Source organism: Sturnira hondurensis, unplaced genomic scaffold (assembly GCF_014824575.4).
Source record: "Sturnira hondurensis isolate 20B ecotype Veracruz unplaced genomic scaffold, ASM1482457v3 Scaffold0000880, whole genome shotgun sequence".
Classification (NCBI taxonomy): Eukaryota; Metazoa; Chordata; class Mammalia; order Chiroptera; family Phyllostomidae; genus Sturnira; species Sturnira hondurensis.
Window position 1 is genome coordinate 6688480 of NW_028073511.1, and position 21163 is coordinate 6709642.

General features: G+C 45.6%; 1 protein-coding gene across 2 annotated transcripts in view; it reads right to left on the reverse strand.

Moving 5' to 3' along the window:
* The window catches only part of CLIC5 (chloride intracellular channel 5), a 153657-nt gene that overhangs the window by 83355 nt on the left and 49139 nt on the right, over positions 1-21163 (reverse strand). The window contains exon 1 of one of the 2 annotated variants that reach the window (XM_037054146.1): positions 12482-12947. The exons of the other annotated variant lie outside the window; for it this stretch is intronic. Within the exon in view, the coding sequence (XP_036910041.1) occupies positions 12482-12544 (63 nt within the window). The 5' untranslated portion in view covers positions 12545-12947. Of the gene's footprint in view, positions 1-12481; positions 12948-21163 lie in introns of those variants that run through there. 2 annotated transcript variants of the gene reach the window in all.

Consider the following 21163-nt stretch of genomic DNA (forward strand, 5'->3'; position numbering starts at 1 on the left):
TATACATTAAAAGATGTGGTTTTAGAATCAGCTAGAACTGAATTTGAATCCCAATTCTACCATTTTCAATGGAACCTCAAGTAAAGTACTGGATTTCTTGTCTATAAAACGGTCACAACATATCTACTCCATGGCATTGTGACATTGGGGATAATGAAGTACATAGTGTGGCTAGTGCAATGTCTAGAACACGGCAGATGCTCCAACAGTTGTTCTTGTTATAATGCCTCCCACAGTCTCACCACCTCTGACCATGGCACATGGCCTAGCACTGGGCAGCCTGGGACCCCAAGGAGTGAACCTCGCCCAGTAGTTCTATTCTCCCCTCCAACCTCAGCCTGCTCTGTGGCGTTATAACGGCCTAACCTCTCTTGGGCCCCAATGCCCCATAGCAAACTCCTCGGAAGCTACTAAAATCCCATGAGGATTCAATGGAATCCAGTGAACTCCGGAAATAAAATTGTTAATTTTTTTCCAGTTGACTGCTTTTCACCTTTATAGTGCCCTAGAAAATTATCTGTATTGTTATTTTGTTTTTTACTGTGGAATTCTCCCTATATCTGTAAATGAGTCTAGTTCTCAGTAGCGCAGAAGGACTAACTGGAATTAACACAGAGTTTCTTTCAAATCAAGGGATTCATCTTTGCAAAGATGAACTTCGAAGCCTTTCCTAGAATCCTCAGGCATGTTGGCCAATGGCCAGCTCCTGGGTGAAAAAGTCTGCCTTTGGGAGCCAGCCCCACATCACACAACAGGTTCTACTCTTACTCCCTCCCCTGACAGGCATCTAGCACATTACACATAGTACCCCAGTGGCACACAGCACTCCTGGTCTCTCCCTCTCTCTCCCCCTCCTTGGACTCCTCTTCCTCCAGCCTCCTACCCTGACAAAGCACCCAGCTGATGTCACAGCTGAGGCTACAGTGTCCATGTGTAGCCCATTCAGAGCAACACATATTTTAAAAAGGACCTCTGGGAGCCATGACCTAATACAAGCAGGGTGATCAATGTGTGGGAATCGATGTTACTGTGGCAGAGAAGTAAAACGGAGACTTGAGAGCCCATGGGTCTTTTTGTGGCTCTAACTCCACTACCTGGTAATTGTCTGGTTTGCCTAAGCATAAAAATCAGCCTTGACCTTGGCCTATTTATTGTGATCTGAGGAGAATGAAGGAAAGGCAGGGCCTTGTGCATTCTACTATAGCTAGCCATTGAAAAAAATGTCTCTTGTTTCAGGACAACTATTTTTCCTTTGCACAGCTGGGAGGGTCTGGGTGAGTAGAGCTCAGTAGAGAGCACAGATCTGATGCCCCAGGATGGGGTCTGAAACCCACTTCTACTATGCCCCACAGCTCTGTGGCCTTGGTCAGAGGGCCCCGTCTCTCTGAGCTTCAGCTTTCCCACCTATAACTTGGGAGTAATAACAGGACCTACACATAGAATTCAAGAAGTTAATGTGAATAAGGTGTTCAGAACAGCACATAGACACAGCTCTTAGCATTCAGTTTCCAAGCTCATTCTCTAGCTTCCAAAAGTGCAGAGACCCATAGGACCAAAAAGGACTGGCAAGTGGGGACTGATCCTTCTACTTCCGATGTCAAGTCAATTTCCCTCTGTCTCTGCTACCCATCTATCCCCTGCCACCCCCCACCCACCCCCCAATTCTCTTTCCCAACATTTTCTGTTTCAAGCACCTGATACTCTGGGGATAGAGATGAACAGCTGTGTCAAAAAAAAATTGTCCATGACTTTTTATAATTCCATAGGTCATGGAGCAGACTCTATAGTCAAGGGTTACTATTTAAGAAGACTGGAATGCTATGTTCATTGGGGTGACCTGAGAGCACCTGGAAGGTCCACTGCCCCTCAAACTTCTCTCCCATGTTGGCATGCCACAGTCCTTTAAATTCCCACCCTTAGACGCACTTCTCCGGGTTCAGGATACTCACAGGGACCCCTGTTAGGTGAGGGGTGGTGTTCCCATAATGGATCGTGCATCTGAGTCCCTGGGCCACTAGGTAGTTACAGATGTCTGGGACCCCCCTCCCGGAAGACTCGGATTCACAAATTTGTGCTAGAATCTGGAAGGTGTCCCAGGTGGTTTGTGTGATTGTGCAGAGCAGGGAAACCCTATTCTAGTGGAGACTGCAAAGGCCTGGAGCCAGGATCCCCAGGTTTCTCCCTCAGCTTGTAATGAGCAACACTCTATACAGGCCCCAGCAAGTTACCTTGTCTGTGATGGGAATTAAATCTCTTCCCTCCGCAAAGGGACTATGAGGATCAAGTCACGGAGACTCAAAGATGCTTCAAAAACTCTATGAGCCCACAAGGAACCATTTTAAGAGAGTATAGAAAATAAAGTGGGGGATGGGAAATGCAGGCCTAGTTGGAGTGTTTTCAATATCAGGTTGAAGTAGCTGAACTTAATCTACCAGGTAAAGAGTGGATGTGATGAAGACAGTATTCCGGGTGGACAGTATCCAACATGGTGGACAGGAGGTGAGAGAGACTGTAGGCAGGATGCTGTCTTAGAGGGTGATGAGGTGATGAAATGGTAGGAAACAGAGAAATAAATCATTTCTATGGTAAAGACAGATTTGTTGTTTGCCAAACCTGCTTCTCCTTTTTTTCTGGGAAATGTGGCTAGATGACAGGAGTTCTGGACAATGAAAAGTGATTCGAAGGGATACAGTCACTTCCAGGGAGGGACCCTGCAAACCTTCCACGTGATCCCCACCTTGGGTCTTCTGCCTGTGTGGGCTGAACGCTGAGTCCAGCAGAGGAGTCGGCCGCCCTCGGGTGCGGCAGGATACAGGGCGGGAGGAGCCCGAGTAGGGAAAGCTATTCATCAAACATGGCATTGGGCTATTATATGAGCAAGTTCATGGGCTGTTGTTTCAGCATTGGGGCGTATGCTGACCAACACAATGCCTTACACTTGAACAGTGAAAATTCTTGTTTACAAAAGGTGTTTGTGTTTCTTATCTTATTTGACACTTACGATCAAACTGCCAGACAGATCAGATCTCTGTTATAGGCACAAAGTACCCAAACCAGGAGAGGTCACAGGACTTTCCCGAGGGGCTCTTCTCTCTCAGAGAGCTGTGGTCAAGCACTGCCCAGAACCCCTTGTCCCCAAAGGAACAACCTGAGGCATTTGTGATAAAGGTGAAGACATATGGGTCCTTACCTTTCTAAGGCAAATTATGAGGACACGGTGGATCTTGGACTTTATGACCGTAAAGTGCCACAGCACCCAAATGGGAAAATGAGTGAAAGGCAGGGGAGCTTGCCACCCCCCTCCTTCTGTGTTTACTGGGCCCCTGCTCACTGACTACATTAGGAAGCGGAGCCTGTGCTGAGGGGAGAGGAGCCTGGGGCTAAAGCAAGACACCTATACCTGTTGCCATGACAACGTCCTGAATTGGACTTTTAAGAGATAATACTGGGACATGGTTTTCACTTCCTCTTCATTCTAGGCAATGGCACCCAGTTTCCCAGCCGATCTCCATTTGCTACACACACTCCCTTTCGCCTTCAGTGTTTCTCCTTTGGTCAGACACTTGTTTCTCTGTCCTTTACCTACCAGAGGATGATAAACAGAAGTGGAAAATAGCCTCTGAAGGTTCCTACAGGTTGATGTAGTTGTAGAGTAACCAACACCAAACTTTTAAACACCTCAGCAGGGCGGAGGAGTGGGGAGCTGCCAAGACACACTTCAAAGAACTCCCTCTGTAGATATCTCCCCAAAAAGGCAACAGCACTGGGCACAGCATTTCAGACAGTTAAGGACTTCCTCTCTTTTAAAAGATAATTGCCTTGTCCCACAAGCAGATGGTTGCACATGGTCTTCTACCGTACATTGTAAATCAAAGTCGCAAACTGCTCAGCCTGCCGTTGGATTCACCTCATGATCTGACCCTGGTTTCTGCCCGCCTTCCCAACATCCCTTCACACTCTTTTGCCATGGCCCAGTGGAACACTTAATTCTTCTGTGACACATCTGCCATTTACTGCTTTTTACATGAGCCACTGTCCACAGAGTTCTCACCATCTGGGGTGTCACATTTATTTCCTCTTTGCTCACTTTCTTCATCACTTTGACTCACTCAGCTTACACCTCACTCCTCCTCCCAAATGGGCTTTTTCTAAAGCATAGTCCTTATTCCTTCACTTCTTCTCTGTGCTTCCTCCCCCCAGGGAAGTTTTTCCTTCAACTTACTCTGCTCTAAGTAGAAGTTCAAATCCACATTCCTAGCCTTGACCTTTCCCTGACTTTTCATTCCGATTTTCGATCACTCTAAGGGACATCTGCACTTACCTGGTCTGCTATCGCCTCAAATAGAACAGTTCTAAACCCCTGTTATCCCCGTTAATGACAACTTCCTCCCTCCGAGTTCCATTTCCAGCAGACAGTCATAGGGTTTCCTGGTTAAAAGAAACCTGAAAGCTCAAGCTCAATTAGTTTATCTGCGCTCAGTCCATTTACAGCATTGTCAGCAGTCAAGCCCATCAGCAGTGTCACCGTTCCAAATGTGGAAACCAGTCTCTCCAGAGGAGAATTTATCAGGAAGTATATTTGCACATGTTTCTTCCAAGGCCTGTGCCCAATTTTGTATTCATATCGCTCTTTCAAAGCACACCCTTCCGTTCAGCCCTAGTTAGGGCTCATTATCACTTCCCGTAGGAACACAGAAGGCTCACCCTCATTGCCCTCTGCCTGGAAGCTCTCTGTACCCTAACGTGGTCACAGTGAACACAGTCATCAGAGCAAGGACAAACACAGTAGCAGCGCCTCGCTTTTTATCTCACTTTTCTTCCTGAATCCATACAGCATGTATCCCAAAGTGTTAGACTGAGAAGTTTTCTGATAAGAGGAGGCCAGGCTAGATGACTTCTAAGGGGTTATCCCAAATGAGAAACCCTATGATGTTATGATTGTTGGCCCCATTTTACAGAAGAAGAAACATAAAAAATTTCACACAAACAATGTGTGGCAGAGCCAGACCTGGAATCCAGGCCTTTTTACTTTGAGCTCATCGATCTTCCTACTGCATCATTTAATGCAGTACATGGCTCTTTCTAAACAGGGACCAAATCAAGCTCCTACCCTGTGTAGAAACTCAGTTACTCGCTACCCACTACTTTTAAGGGGGAAAAACCATTTGCCTACCATTCAAAGTCCTTCCCACTGCTTTTTAAAAAATCTTATTTCCAGCTGTGCCTTCCATATACCATTCTTTTCAGCCAACCGTGCATATACACTGGGCCCCGAACATCTTCACTTCCATACTGATGCTGAACTTGTGGCAGGACCCACTCCTAGCTATTCTGTGCATCCTAATAATTTTTAAAAGTGCAGCCCAGGTCTTACCTCCCCACAGAGTAGGTCCAGAGGTTTCCTTCAACCTCCACTGGTCCCCTCATTTGAACACTCCATTTCACATCCTGCCACTCCTGTGGTCCTGAGGCTTCCTTGCATTTTTACTCCTCAGCTACAAGCTCATCCACTGCGGGGACCCCATCTTCTTTTATCTCCCTTCCCCCTTCCAACTTTCCATTTCTCAGAGTAGATGGCCCCATTCACATGGCTTTTCATTGGTTGACTGGTTGACTGATGGATGGATGGTTTTCAATCCCTTAACTCCCTAATTTCTGTATCTCACTAATATTTCCTTCATGCCTAGCTTTTAAAATTACTTGTCATTCCCATGTCATAAAAAAAATTTTACAAAGGAATGAAAGCAAGGAATAAAAGAAAGGTCAAAAGCATCCCTTTCCTCCCTTTTCTGGTTTGTTTGTGGTCAATATGGCATCATTCACGCTCACATGAATGTTTGCCTGAGCCTCCTCCATCCCATGAAATGCATGACCACAGCAGCAACTGGACTTCATCTCGCTCTTTGGTTGCCACAGTGGGTAGTTCAGCCCTCCTCACCCACGGCCTGGGCCAGTGGTTCTCAGTCTTTGATGAATCCCAGAATCACCCAGGGGGAGTTTTGTTTTGTTTTTTAATCCTCACCCGAGGATGTGTTTAGTGATTTTAGAGAGAGAGAAAGAAAGTGAGACAAAAATGTCGATGTGAGAAAAAAACATCAATCAGTTGCCTCCCACATAGGCCCCAACCAGGGATCGAACCCACAACCTAGGTATATGCCCTGACTGGGAATCAAACCCACAACATTTTGGTGTGTGGATGACGTTCCAGCCAACTGAGCCACCAAGCCAGCGCAACTAGGGGTAGTTTTTTAAGATGTCTGCGCCTCACCCAGACCTTGTGAATCTGAATCTCTGGGAACAAGACTGGGTGAGTCCATGTGAAGAACCATGGCGGTGACTTTTCCACACCACAAAGGCTGAGCCATTGCCTTGGCCATTGTTTGCTGTGAGTGCTACAATACATATAATTCAAAGACTCTTCCGATGCCAGCGGTGCTAGACGGTGCTTCTCAAGTGAACAGTTCCACTTCTTTTTCCCAGAAAAGGTCTATTTCAGTTCTGACAGCAGACTATCTTATTTATCTTTAAAGAATTTCACAGTTCAGAGCTGAGATACTCCTTGAGTAAATATATGAGTTTCTAAAGTACATTCTTACTCAGGCGCTGGCTGAGAAATTTTCCCAGTGGTTGGAGTTGACACCTCAGAGCGCTGGGAGGAGCAGATCTCAGGCGCCCCTGGGTGGGGGAGCCCCTACCCTGACTCACATCTTCAGGAAGCCCGTGCTTCTTCACTGTTTCTCATCCTTCAGGCTCAATGGCAAAGACAACTGAGGGTACATCCTTGGTAATGGTTTTGAAAGACAAAATTCTCAGATACTGAGAATCTGTTGTGTTTTCTGTGTAGTCCAGATAGATAATACATGTAAACCTGTGTGCATATATTTTATGAGAGCAAGTACAGCTGTGCAGAGCTGGAAGGCTGCTGGGGAGGGAGTGGAAAAACCTGCAATGAGAGCCCAGGGGTCCTTTCAGAACTAAAGGACCAAGACTCCAGAGCTTTGTTTCTCATCAAAGCGTCCCCTTTCAGGTGAGCCAGGGGGAAGCCTTGCCCAGAACCCAGAGACAGGATGGGGATGGAGCCTCTGAAATAGGCTTTCAGCCCCATGTAGCTGAATGATGAGGGGCCAGTGCATCACCCCAGTGGTTTGATGCAAACTAGCCTAGCCCCAAGAGCTACGTGAGCGCTCCCTTAGATCAACTTATTTCGAGCTCGAAGACCCAATGATTGGTCAGGGACTTGCACTTGCCTTGCAGTCAGGCCATCCACCTGACTTCAGAGAGTGGCTTCTGGAATCTCCAGCTGTCTGAGTAGGAGCCCTTTTGAAGGCAATCATATCCAATGATAGGTTTAGCAAGTTCCAGCTTCAAGTGGTCTGCTTGGCTCTAGCAATGAGGCAGGGACAGTTAGGACCGAGTCTCTGAATTCTTGGACACATCAAGGGAGGGTAGCTCAAGGGCTTAGTTTCTCAGCATTTGGGCTATACGGGGCCTGCAGAGAAGGCTTTACTTGTACCCCCAGATTCATACACAGCTCATTCAGTGCTCACACCAACCCCATGAAATATATACTGCTGTTATCAGCATTGCACAGGAAAGGAAACTGTGGCCCAGAGAGGCCCAGTAGCCTATCCTAGACCACACTGCAGATAACCCACAGCCTGACACTCTCCACTGCACCTCCTGCCACCATTAACATGGGCCCAGCCCCTGGCAACTCCAAAGGAACCAAGAACGAAAAGCTTTGGACCTGATTATCTAAATCAATGGGCTCTTTGCCCTGGGTGGAGCGAGTGAACAAACACCCAGATAAACAACACAGATGAGTAGGAAAGCAGGAGCTGACACCACTGAGAGTCAATTTCTGCATCTGCAGAACCCCAGTCCTCACTCCCTGCCAAAGGCACCTGAGATGTGCATCAGTCGACAATGGACACTAGCACTCCTGTGGATATGTTACCAGGAAAAGACGCACTCACTGACATGCCAGGAAAGATGAAATTGTGTATTGGATTATTGGCTGCAGATCAGAATCTGGAAGTAGTGGGAAAGAAAAACAGTTGCTTAATATGATGAAGCAAATGTCAAAACCTAGTGAGCCCATGCTTAGGCAAGCCTCCCAAGGTGACTGGTCAGCCAGGGAGCAGCAGGAGTCTGAGATGGAACACCATGGCTTGGATCTTGTGTGTTCTGGAAGTCGGATGACTACCTCATGGGACACATGACTTGACTTGACCCTGAACCGCCATCGGAGACTTTGGATCACTCAGTAAGTGAAAGAGCTAGTCATTTCCACTGGACACTCAGCAGGACTCAGTTCTATTTTCCCCGTGCTGAACTGATGATTATTTGACTAGACAGACCCCATGCACTGATTGTTCTAGAGTCCTGTGGATAAGGCTTTATCATCTGTCAGCATCTGTTAACTGAGCACCGATTGGGTGCAAGCTCTCTATCTACGACACTCCAGATCATGATGCCCTGAGGCTGTTACACCTTCTGGACCTTAATCTGCACGAGGCTACCCACCTACTGCAGCTGCGGCGGAAGCTGCCCGCCATCAGACCCGCCCCTGATTAGGACTCCGTGGCTCTCCACTAGAGCTGCACCCAGTGGTAGGGGTGACACTATTGTTTCTGGGTCCCACCCTCAGAAACTTGGATATAACTGGCCTGAGCAGCAACCTAACATCAGGAGTTTTAAAATCTCCCCAAATAATTTGAATGTCTAACCAAGGTGGAGAACCATTTCTTCCTGTTGAAACCCACGCTTATGGCTCCAGGAGACATTTGCAGCAAACTGGTCCACCATCACCACTTCCCTTTGGGGGCTTTCCACAGCTGGGGTGTAGGGGTGGGGCTGGGGCTGGAGGATTCAGTACAGACAGGAGGGGTGTCTTGATCCAACTACTCAGCACGTCCTGTGTTTATCTTTCCAAATCACTTTCTGTTTTGCTTTTACTTCCTAGCGCTTTTTTCTTTCCATAAACCACACTGACTGCCAACTATCTATTCTCTAACCTGTTGTCCTCCCTTTACGATCAAAGTCCAAGCCACATATGACCTCATTTATTCTCAAAATAGCCCTGTGAGTGAGGAAAGAGCCAGGCTTTTGTTTCCTAAGACAAATCGGGAAGCTGCAGATCAAGAAAGTGTCTATGTGCCATGGAATTTGTATCATTATTTCACTTCCATGCATTTACTGCAATTTTCCACGTACAAAACGCTTTCACCTATTTGCTCCCATGGAATCCAGCAAGTTGGTGGTGACAGTATTTTTATAACCAAGATGGCCACACATCTTGATTGGCCCTGAACATCCCCAAAGTACACCTGTGGTCCCAGCCTAATTATTAGTAGTGCCCCCTTTCACTCCCAGAAGTGTCTTGGTTTGGACAATAAGTTATATGGTCCCCTTATTTACCACCACCCTCTTGTTGTATGAGGGGACTATTGAGACTCATAGAAGTTAAGTAATTTGTTCAGAGCCACTCAGCTAACTAGAGGCAGGGGCAACACTTGAACCCAGGTCCTGTGTTTCCAAACCTCTGCCCCATGCATGGATGTTATGAAACAATGAATTAGAGCTTATCTACTCAAACCGTTCTTATTATAGAAGAAGAAACTAAACAGACTGAGAAATGATCTCTTCAAAGTCACCGTCAGAATGTTCCCTGGCAGGGGAAGCCTTGGAGTGCAGAGCGGGGGTGGCCAGGCCCCTTGACAGCCCTCCATGGCCACGTTGGAACGGATCAGCAAGTCGTCCATAATTGCCATCGTGGATGGCACCTGAGAGCTTCACTTGACAAAAGAAGGCACAAGGCTTGACATATGGGTGTCTAGAAAAGAACAAGAAACTTAGGGTCCGAACCTCTAGATCTGAGGACTAGAACGGAATGTCCTTGCCCTTGACTCTGGGCATTTCGTGGCCCCCCTTGGTGAGCACATGTGTCGTTCCACTATAAAGTGGAAGGAATCAGCATTCTACGTCCCTAGGTTGTTACAGGGGGAGCAGACTGCAGCTCGCCGAGTGCTGACCTCAGCAGGTCTCAGCAAGGCCCTGTGAGTCACGTTTACTCGTTTTCTTCATTTCTGACGTGAATGGACCAATGCTCACCAGCAAGGGTACTGGGAATCCAACAAGAGAAAATGGTTGAGTGTGGTTCATAAGTCCTAAAATGCTGCCGTTTATTATTATTATCAGCAACTACGGTAGCAACAGGTAATGATTATCAGTTGCTGTGGGACAGAATCACATGTCCCTGAAACTCCCTGGGGGACAGAGGTTCTGTATGGCACTCCCGGCGGACAGGCGGGGTGGAAGGGTTGCTCCGAGGTAGTGTGAGATACAAGCCACAACCCACGTCTTCCTGGGTGGGGCCTGCCTGTCCGGGAGGCTTCCTCGGGTGTGCGTCGCCGATTACCCTGCTCTGCAGAAGCACCTCGGGTACCTGACGCCTCCAACAAGAAAGCCTTTCTTCCTATGGGAATCATAGAGCGAAGAGGAACTTGGGATGCCTGATTTCGTAAATCAGGACATTGCTTCCAGAGATGCAACTGTGCAAAACACGGCCTGAGTCTCACTTCGCAATTATTTTCCGCTTTGACTTGTCCCTGTCAATAATAACTACTAACCAGAAGCTGAAAAGGGAGGGGCTGGGGTGGGGGGTGGTCAAGGGAGTTTTTCTGTCTGGTTCTTCATTCCCTGCGTCAGTCAGGTTTTTGAGCTAACTGTGAGGGCCTGCCTGGCTCTTATGGATTGCTTTCCTATAGGGAAAAAATGACAACACAGGCATTTTAGAATTCTTTGGGGGCACTGGGGACTGTACAGGGAGCTTTTATATAAATGGAGAAAACCTCCAAAGCTGCCAACATGAAATTCCAAAGGCACAGGTAGAATTGGTCTCCACACCTCGCAGTGGGGCAAAGGGTTTCTTTGGCTCTAAAGAGTCAATTTGTGTTTCAAATATCTTTTAGGAACCTGACACTGTGAAACTACCTGCTCTCAGGGAATCTGAGAAAGTCCTAGAATAGCTTTCTTCAAGGAGAGCAGCAAGACTCCTGGCTTTGTTAAAGCCCTCCCTGTTCACTCCCTAGACTGCACGCCTGGAGGCTGAGGTTCAGGTCGCAGCTGGGGCTGGCCAGTGCTACCCAGGCCCCCAGAGGGGACAAGACCCCTTCCACTACCTGGGTCAGCCAGGGGTTTGGGAAGTGCTACCCCAAGGGGTCCCATAAACTAAAGGAGGGCACCAGGAGCCACATTTGAGGGGAGAGAAGCAGGCTGAGAAAAGCAGGTGTCATTAAATGACAGGTGTACTTTCTACAGATAACTTTTAAAACGAACACGAAGAATGTGAAGCCCCGTGGAAGAAATTTAACAAACCTTTGTGGTACACAAAAGGAATATGTGTACCTTTTAAATTCCAAGGACCCTTCCCTTCTCGGTGATCTGCGTATTTCTAGGGAAACTTTGCGTTCTAAGGTTTTTTTCGCCTTTGTGAAAGGCCTCCGCTCTCAGGCAGCCTGCTGATTCCCCCTCCCCCGAGTCCTGGCGACTCCGTCTGCACCGCCCTGGAGGCAACTCTCCTGCCGCCTCAGGTTTCCCGGCTTCTGGGGTGTCGGCACCGAGGACCGATCAAATGTTTCTTTCTTGTTGCACCAGCGCACCGGGAAAACGTTCCCGGGGCCTCCATCCTTCCTCCCACAGGTTGCAAAAGAATTGAGAGGCTTTCACGTTAGGCGCGCTGCCTAGGGAGCGAGGCGACTTAATTTATTTTTTCACTGTGTCCCTTCATCCCAGGCTGCCCAGGTTAACCGGAACCTCTTCCGAATTGCCGAACCCTTTGCATTTCCTGATAGGACCTTGCAGAATATTGATTACGGCAATAATAATAATAATGTTAAAGAATGGAGTGTTGTTTTCTGCTTGGCAGGTCACGAAGCAAGAAAATATCTTTGCTTCTTTTTGTATTTCTTTTAGTGGCTCTGAGTAATAGAGAAAAGGGGGGTTTAAGAAATGTCATTTTTGCTTTGCTGAAGGTAATTCTATCACTAATAATGATTCCTTTTTATTCCTCCACGCCCTCAATTTTAGAAGATACGATCGCGGGTCCAGCCAGGTTCTTGTCATCTCCCTTCACCTGGGGATGCCCTTTAGGAAAATCCAACGTCGCGCGGGACAGGGCTCCGCACGACGGAGCCCTGTCCAACCGCCTGTCCTGCGGCGGCTTTGACACACTGCCGGCCAACTCTCCAAGCAGACAGCAGCCACCTGCCAGACTGCACCTGACTCCATTCCGCCCCGGGAGCCCTGAAGCCGGCTCTGGCTTGCAGAAAGGCCACCCCGGGGACCGCGCGGGCTAGGCTGCGCTCCCCGGGGAGCGTGCAGCGTCCCGCGCCATCTGCGCGGGTGCACGTGAGCCGGCGCCGAGGCGAGCTCGGCTGCAGGTGCCGCAGGTGCCGCGGCCGCCGAGACGCCGACCTACCTTCACGAAGAGTTCGATCTCGGGGTCCCTGTCGTCCCCGTTAGCTGTCGCCGAGTCCGTCATGCCGTCGGCGCCCGGGGCCCCCGTCCCGGGCCGGAGAGGCGCCACCTCGGTGGCGCCCGGGCCAGCGCTCTGCTCCCTGCTCCTGCCCGGAGGGGCCTCCTTTCAAAGCGGCGTCGCCGTTGCCTGCACCCTAATCTGTGTCTCAATCCGGGGACAGCGTGTCTGAGAACCGGAGTCCCGGGTGGTCACGTGAAAAGGAGAGGACCCGGTAGGGGCCGGGGCCGGGGAAAGGTGGGTTCCGGGGCCGCAGCCGGTCCCGGGAGCAACAAGTGCGGCGCTGCAGGGAGGTGTCACAGGATCCGCTCCTGTCAGCGATCCCGCGTCCGCCGCCAACGCGCCCGAAATAGCCGGCGGCTGCGGGGCGGGGTCAGCGCCGAGGGGCGGGAGGGGCGCCCCGCGAGTCAGCGGCCCGGCCCGGCGCCCAGCCCAGCCGCCCCACGGGGCGCTGGGCGCGGACCCGGCCTGCCCAGAGGGCATCCCAGGAAGGCGGGGCGGGGAGGCAGAGGGAGTCCAGAGAAGAGGAGGGGGAGAAGGAGGGGAAGAGGAGGGATGTCTTTAAGTCTTAAGTTTCAATGTACTGCCAGCGTCATCCACCTGGGAACTCCTTGCTGCCTTAGCTATGCTCAGAAAGGAGAGGAGCTGTGGGGAGCGCGAGAGGGAAGGAGAGGACCCGAAAACAGGGCACCGCCATCCTCGTGCTGGACCCATAGAGTAGGGAGGGGTGGGATCGGCAGAGACCCGCAAGGGTAGCTTGTAACGCAGTGGGGCGACCCTCCTGGGTCAGGTGCAGCCTAGCTCTGTCTTTGAACCTTCTGGACTTGTTCATTCTTTCCTTTCTTTTCCTTTTACTTTGCTTTTTATTCTTTTCTTTCCTTTTTTATTTCATCTGTTTTCTCCTCGAGTTTTAGTGAAGCATGATACACTTCTAAAAAATTCACATATCTTAAGTGCTCAGTTCAAGGAATTTTCACAGTCTGAACCCACCCATGAGAAACCAACACCAGATGAAAAGATAAAACGTTCGTTACACCCCCAGAAGTCCCTCCTGGTCTCTCTTCTCTACCCCTCCTCCCCTGCACCCCTCTCCCTGACCAGGATAACCATTAGCCTGATTTGTACCGGCACAGGTTCCTTTTGCCTGGAATCTTACATGACATTTGAGATTTATCATTCTGCTGTGTGTAGTTGTAAATCATCCATTTTCATTGCCACAACATATTTATTCATGCTTCCTCTGATGGACATTTGCATAGTTCCCAGCTAACGACTACCATGGATACCACCGCCAAAAAAACATTCTATCCAACATGCTTTGGTGAATACGTGGACACTGTTCGGTCAGGTACATACTTTGGAGTGGAATTGCTAGGTTGTAGACTATGAGAAGGTGCTTCTGGAGTAAACACTGCCAAATGGTTTTCCAAAGTGGCTGTACCAGTTTACATTGCCACCTTTTATTTTTTTAAACTTTTTTTATTGTTGTTCAACCCCCTTCATTTCTTTTCAAAATAAGCATGAGGTCTTTTGCATCTGAAATCTAGCCAAATTCTGTTTGTTTTCTTTGCCTTCTTTTTAGCTAAACTTGTTTGTGCTCTGTCTTGTCTTACTTACAAATATAATTTGTTTCACAGCTTTATTAAAAAATAATCATCTAATGATAAAAACAAGTAATAGTATTTATTATGTACCAAGAAAAAGTGCTGAGTACCTACATGTCTTAACTTATTTAATCTTTACAAATTGTGTTTTTATTTCAATTTTACAAGTAGGGAAACCATGTATAGATTGTTAAGCAACTTGCCCCAGCCATCCAACTAGGAAGTGGTGAAGTCAGAACTTGAACCCAGGAGGACCGATCCTGTGCTCTCAACTGCCCTGCCAACGGCCTCCCTCAAACTCAGCACATACAAGGTAAGTCACTTTGGGGAAACAAAACACTGCCCTTGCCTTGATGAAAATTAAAATTCATTTTGGCATAATGGACCCATGAAAGGAAAACTAAGGCTGCCATGTAAACTAGATGGATGGGCTACAGGAGTCGGTGTGTAGAGGTTATTCACCCCAGTTTGAGTGGGTAGAGGGGAAGGCCTCATTCAGCACAAGGTACTTCAGCTGAACCTTCCTGAATGTCAAGTGTCTGGCAGGCAGAGAAGATGGCAAGATATCTTGATCACCCTTTATGGCAGGCTGTTTGCCCATAAACTCCAAATCTCTTTCTCACTGAAGAAACAGTCACCAAGCCCAAAATGCAACTCTCACAGTCACTATAGCTTCCTCAAGGTGAGGTTTAATTGCTCTTCTCATCCTTGGTTTTGGACTTACGTCACCCAAGCCCTCAGAGAAACCTTCATGGCTGTACATTCCGAGCCAATGACTACATACTCCAGGAAGGACAAGGTTACAGAGGGAGGCTGGAACCCTCGCTGCATGCTGCACAGATGCTTAGCTTTCCTGCTCTGGAGTGTGGGCGGTATTTGCAATAGCAAGGTGGCAGAGGACAATAAAACTATATGCATAAAATACCTTTGAGGTTTTTGTTTGAATGAAAGATGCTGTGCCTATGTGATCACTTTCTTGGCTATCATCAGAACAATGCAGGGTATGACCTCTACTTTTCTTCATCCCAAACCTAGCAGAGTTGGCTTTCATTTCATCTTTTCCAAATATCTACTGCTTATGGGAACATGGAACAGCTCCCTTTTCATTTCTAGACAATACTTCCCATTTGGACATCTTTACAGGTAACTGATAATTTACAAACCATGCTACAAAAAATAAGTTTGGTCATAAAATATTTTTGGATATATTTCTAAATTCTGCTTTAGTTGAAGATAAGACTTTATTTTTTACCCTTTAATGTCAAGGCATAATTGGTTAGAATCAATTCTAGGTTTGTTCAAAGCAAACACTTCCTTGATTATAAAATATGCTTCTAATAATCAGAGTTTCACAGACTTGGTGCAAGTTTTGGATAAACATTTACCAGAAAATCACTTCAAACATATATTCAGCACTCACTTGGGAACAGTACAGAGAAGACTATCATGGCCCCAGTGGAAGGATGACATGCAAGTCTGTGTCCTATCCATACTTATGTGTAACTGCTGAAAGCAAAAGTTACAACATGTCTTTGGGTGCAGTATTCAATGTATTCATATTCAATGATAGGACATAAAGGGTTAAGGTAAAGAGATTTATATAGATATGCAGTTTCTATGCCTCATTCGAAGTGGTACACTAGGAACTCTGAGCACACTGAGGAAAGTTAGGTATGTCTACTATAACTGTTCTTAGGGCACCAACTATAAAAGTTACACAAAGAGATATAATAAAAAGCCAACAAATAAATGAAAATGTAATGGCAAGAAATATCCAAATAATCTAAAGACTCGATAGGTGGGAAAAGAGAGCAAGCCATCCAGCTATATGCTTACACTAAATAAAAGTGGCCTGAACACATCAATTAAAAGGTGAGATTGTTGGAGAATTTTAAAAAAAGGCCAAGACCCAACCATATGTTGTTACAGAATCTCACTTTAAACATAATGATGTAGATAAATTAAAAGTAAAGTGATGGGAAAAGAAATGGCATGCAAACACTAATCAAAAGAAAATAAGTGGCTATATTAGGTGAATTGATTCCAGAATGAGCAAACGATAGAGGATACAGAGGAATATTACATGCTGAATAAAGGGCCAGCTCATGGAGAAGACACCGCAACACTGACCGTGTATGTACCTACCCATATTTTTCCATGTGTGATGTTTGCCCTTGTCTTTTGCCCAGACTTTGAGGAAATTTTTTTTGTTTTAATTTTTAATCCAAATTTGTATTTATTTGGAAATTCATATTTATTTAGAAACAAAACCAATTATTGTATTCCAGGATGTTATTTTACATATGGATATCATTATTACTTTCTAGAGTTCACATTTAATGCAGAGGCATAAAGATAATTAAAAACATCTATTTAATTAATTGGAATAATTAAATTCCATACCCATAGATATGGAATTAGTACTACCCAGGTATAATACTCATCATTATTTTTTACCTGAAAAACCTGGGCAAAAAGTGAACATTACATAAGGCAAAATACGGTACTAATGGAGCTTCCAAATACATGAAGCAAGAGCGGATTAGTGAAAGAAGAAAGACAAATATACAGTTACAGTTGGAGGCTGTAATACTTCTCTCTTAGCAATTGATAGCCAAGTAGACCAAAAAAAAATCAGCAAGGATATAGAGGACCTAAACAACACCATCAACTGATCTGACCTACTGAGCACTTATGGACTAGCCCATCCCACTAACAACAGAGCATACACTGTATCCAAGTACACATTGAACAGTCACCACAATAGACCAGATGCATCATAAAACAAACACTAAAAAAATCAAATTATACAAAGCATGTTCTCTAACCATAATAAAATCAATCTGATCCATAAAAAAGATTTCAGGAAAACATCTAAATATTTGGGAATTAACACACTTTAAGAAGTTCATTGGCCAGAAAGTCTCAAGAAAATACTTTTAGAAAATTTAAAAAATTGAGAACTACTTTGAACTGAATGCAAATAAACATACAACACATTAAAATCAGTGAGATGCAACTAAATGAGTGCCTAGAGAGAAATTTACATTCAAAATGCCGTTTTCAGAAAATAATTAAGGTCTCAAATCATTAATGCAAGCTTCTACCTTAAGAAACTAGGGAAAAAATAGCTGGCTAAACTCAAAGCAAAAAGGAATAAAATAAAAAGTGTAAGAAAAGAAATTAATAAAATTGAAAAAAGAGAAAACAGTGAAGAAAATCAGTGAAAAGAGGAGCTGGTTGTTGTAAAAAATCACTAACATTAGTAAATCTCTCTATAGATGTATGAAGAGAAAAAGCATGAACATATATATTACCAATATGAGGAATGAAAGATGGCATATGACTACAAATTCCACAAACATAAAAAGATAATGAAGAAATACTATAGGCAATTCTCTGCACACAAATTAGAAACTCAGATGAAAAGGACCAAATCTTGAAAGGCACAAACTAACAAAATTCAGTCGAGAAAAAATGGATAGTTCTGTATCTACTAAAGATTAAAAATTCACAGTTAAAAATTCCTTTAAAAAATCTGAAAACTTCAAGCCCAGATGTCTGCAGTAATGAGTTAAACTAGACATTTAAGAGGAAAAGAAAACCAATTCTATACAACCTCTTCCAGAAGTAAGCAGAAGAAGAAATAAATTACTTGTATCCCAAATTCGTAAAGAATGTCTTCAACTGAAAAATAAGAAATAAACAACACAGTTGTTAAAAAGAGCCATCAGACACGAACACTTTCCCCTGACCAGTGTGGCTCAAGTGATTGGGCATCATCGTGCAAGGTGAAAGGTTGCCTGTTGATTCCCGGTCAGGGCACAGGCCCGGGTTGAAGTCTCAGTCCCCGGTTGGGACCTACATGAGAGACAACCGATCCATGTTTCTCTCTCACCTGGATGTTCCTCTCCCTTTCTTTCTCACTCCCTTCCCTTCTCTCAAAAATAAATAAATAAAATCTCTTTAAAAAAAGATGTGAACACTTTACTAAAGAAGACACACCAGTGGCAAAGAAGCGTATGAAAAGATGAACAACACAATTGTCCAATAGAGAAAAGCAGATTAAGTGAGAGACACCGTGAATACTTATTACGGGACAATCCCAAGTGGTGGCAAAAGTGAAGAGCAAGTGGCACTCCCATACACAGCTGGTAGGGATGCAGAATCGTGTCATCATTCTAGAAAACAGCTTGTCAATTTCATGTAAAGTCGAACGGACACTTATCGAATGACCCGCTTAATATCTCTCGGGGATTATCCTAGAGAAATGAAAACTGAGATTCTCACGGAAGCCTGTGCATCAATATTGATGGCAACATAATTCACAATTGACCCAAACTGGAAAGAACCCAAATGTCCCTCGATGGATGAATAAATAAACACACGGTGGCTCATCCACACAATGACACACCACTTAGGATTAAGGAGGAATGGATAGGTACGAAATAGAGTGAATTTCAAATACACCACACTAAGCGAAAGAAGCCAGTCTCAAAAGGATGCACACTGTGTGATTCCACTTATATGACATCCTGGAAAGGCAAAGTTACAGGGAAGCAGAGAAAACGGGTGGCCGTCAGGTGTTGGGGTAAGAGGGGGTTTGACTACAAAGGAGGCACAAGAAGATTTATTTCAGGTGATGGAACTATTCTGTATTCTGTCTCTCCCTCTCTCTCTTCCCCAAAAGAGAATTTTTGACATATAAGTTTTTTAATTTATCAAGACGCTTAAAGACTTAAACACAAAGACACTAGTTTCTTTTTCCACATTCCCTTTTCACTCATTCTTTGCTTCAGATCCTTAATATCGAAATCTCATCTTGCCATTGACTTCAGATCTGTTCCATGAGGCCCAGTGCTCCTAATCATTGCCAATCAATAAAACAGAGCAAACCTTAATTGAAATAAAATATAAGACGAAACAAAGTAAGCATAGACTTAAGAGAATGTGTGTATATGTGATCAAAGACACTTATTATGAAAAGTGATTATTCCTATAGAGAGATTTTCCAGAAATGTTCACCTTACGTAGTACAAGCATAAAGCCACATCACTAATTAAAACTCCAAACTCACGTATTGAATGATACCTGCTTGAACCCACTCTGCCCAGAGTAGTAGCTATGAGGGGAAACTGAAGAAAAAAAAGAAATTATCATCTGAAAGGGGGGCGCCTTGTACTACAGGCTTCCTCTGACAGATGAGCGTCCTAGGAACCCACCTGTGTTCGCGTGCTAGCGGGCGCAGTTGTCAGAGGCTGTGTTCAGCTTCCGTGAATTATTTCTGAAGCCTCTTTCAACATGTTTGCTCATTTCATGATGGGTGATTTACAAGCACACCTTCCCACACTGAGCTTAGTGTTCAGCAGTGTTTTCACCAAACACGGCATGGCCCCCATGCTCCATCCTCCCTAGTCACCCTGTCTTGCCCTGAAAGGCATGGTTTTGTTTGTTTCTCCAGATGAAAAAGTCCTCAAAGGGAAACATTTCGCTGATGTGGAAGAGGTGGAACAAAAAACAACAGAAGCACTCAGAGACATCAAAATCAATGAGTTCAAACACTGTTTTCAGCAGTGGCAAAACGTCTTGATAGGGGTATTGCATTAAATGGAGAGTACTTTGAAGGTGACTGAAGTTTAAATATGTTGAATAAATACACAACTTTTATAAATAAATTCCCGTTTGGGGGGTCCCCCCATGTATCTCTATGGAAATTAGATTGTTCTACCCTTATATTCTCCAGGAGGGATCTCTTGAACAGTCCTGAGTGCTTGAGGTTCCAGTGCAGGGACTGGCACATTCTGATGACAGCTGCAAAAGCACCAGCTATTCAGCACATTGCGTCTCTGTGGGAGGACCCGGTGGGTGGGGACCAGGAGAGGTGAGTCCTGGAGGGATCGCACCCGCATAAGGTCACCGACCGGGTGCGAGGAGGAGGATCCAAGGGGGTTGTTATTCTATTCATTCCTTTGTAAATTGAGGAGACCTTCGGTGTGCCCAACATTGCAGTGACCTTTGTTCCCTCAACAGTGCATCTACTTGTGCTTAGCAGAGGGAGAGCCCTGGGCTGGGCTAGACTGAAGCCAAGAGTCCTTTTCAAAAACTGTCCCTCATCCCACTGACTCACATTATTCATTCCTCTAACCAGTGTTTTGGAGGTGTCTACTGTGTGCCAGGTACCACTCATGCTCTTTCTAGAATCCTCTGAGAGCATGAAGTGTGCCTACCTCTTCCTGGGGATGAATAGTCTTCACTCCTGCATTATTCCTTCGCAAGCTGAGCCATGTATTTCCCCTTAGATTACGACCTTGAGGATCAGAATCCAGTTTGGTGTCTCTTTTACATGACCCACAGAGTGGAACGGTTCCTTGCTCTAAACTCATTAACAAACCGATAATATTTCCAGTACAGTGTATGTGCTCAATAGGTCACCTCTTGAGGTGAATAACTGCCGTTGAATAACTGGCACCTCTTTGATTTCCAGCCTCCTCCTTCACTGGGGATTCTGCCCTTACATTGCTCAAAGGCAGACATTAGTGAGATAGACAACAGTGTTGGAGGTTTAGTGAGATTCTGATTTTGAAGTAAAACATGGGAAAGGGTTATGTAATAATAATAATAGTTCACATTTATGATGAGCCCATCATGTGCTGGGAGCTCTACATCCTTTACTAGCTCATTTCATCTCCATAATAACCCATGGAGGTGGGTGTTAGTGGCCCCATTCCACAAATGAGGAAGCAAAGACTTACAGAGGCCAAGCAACTTGACCAAGGTCCCATGTGCAATTATAGGTAACACAGCTGGTGTTCTGGGCCAACTCTCTCCGTTGTTAAAGCCCATCTTATTAACCACTATACTTTACTGTGTATGGGAAGTGGGATGTGGTTGGAAGACGTGGGGATGCAATTTATTGAATTGGTGCAATCAGTGAGTGACTTGTCTCAGATAAGGAATGGCTGGATTTGGGGATTCTGGAACGCTTCTTTACTCTGTCTAACCTAAAAGACACTCAGAGATG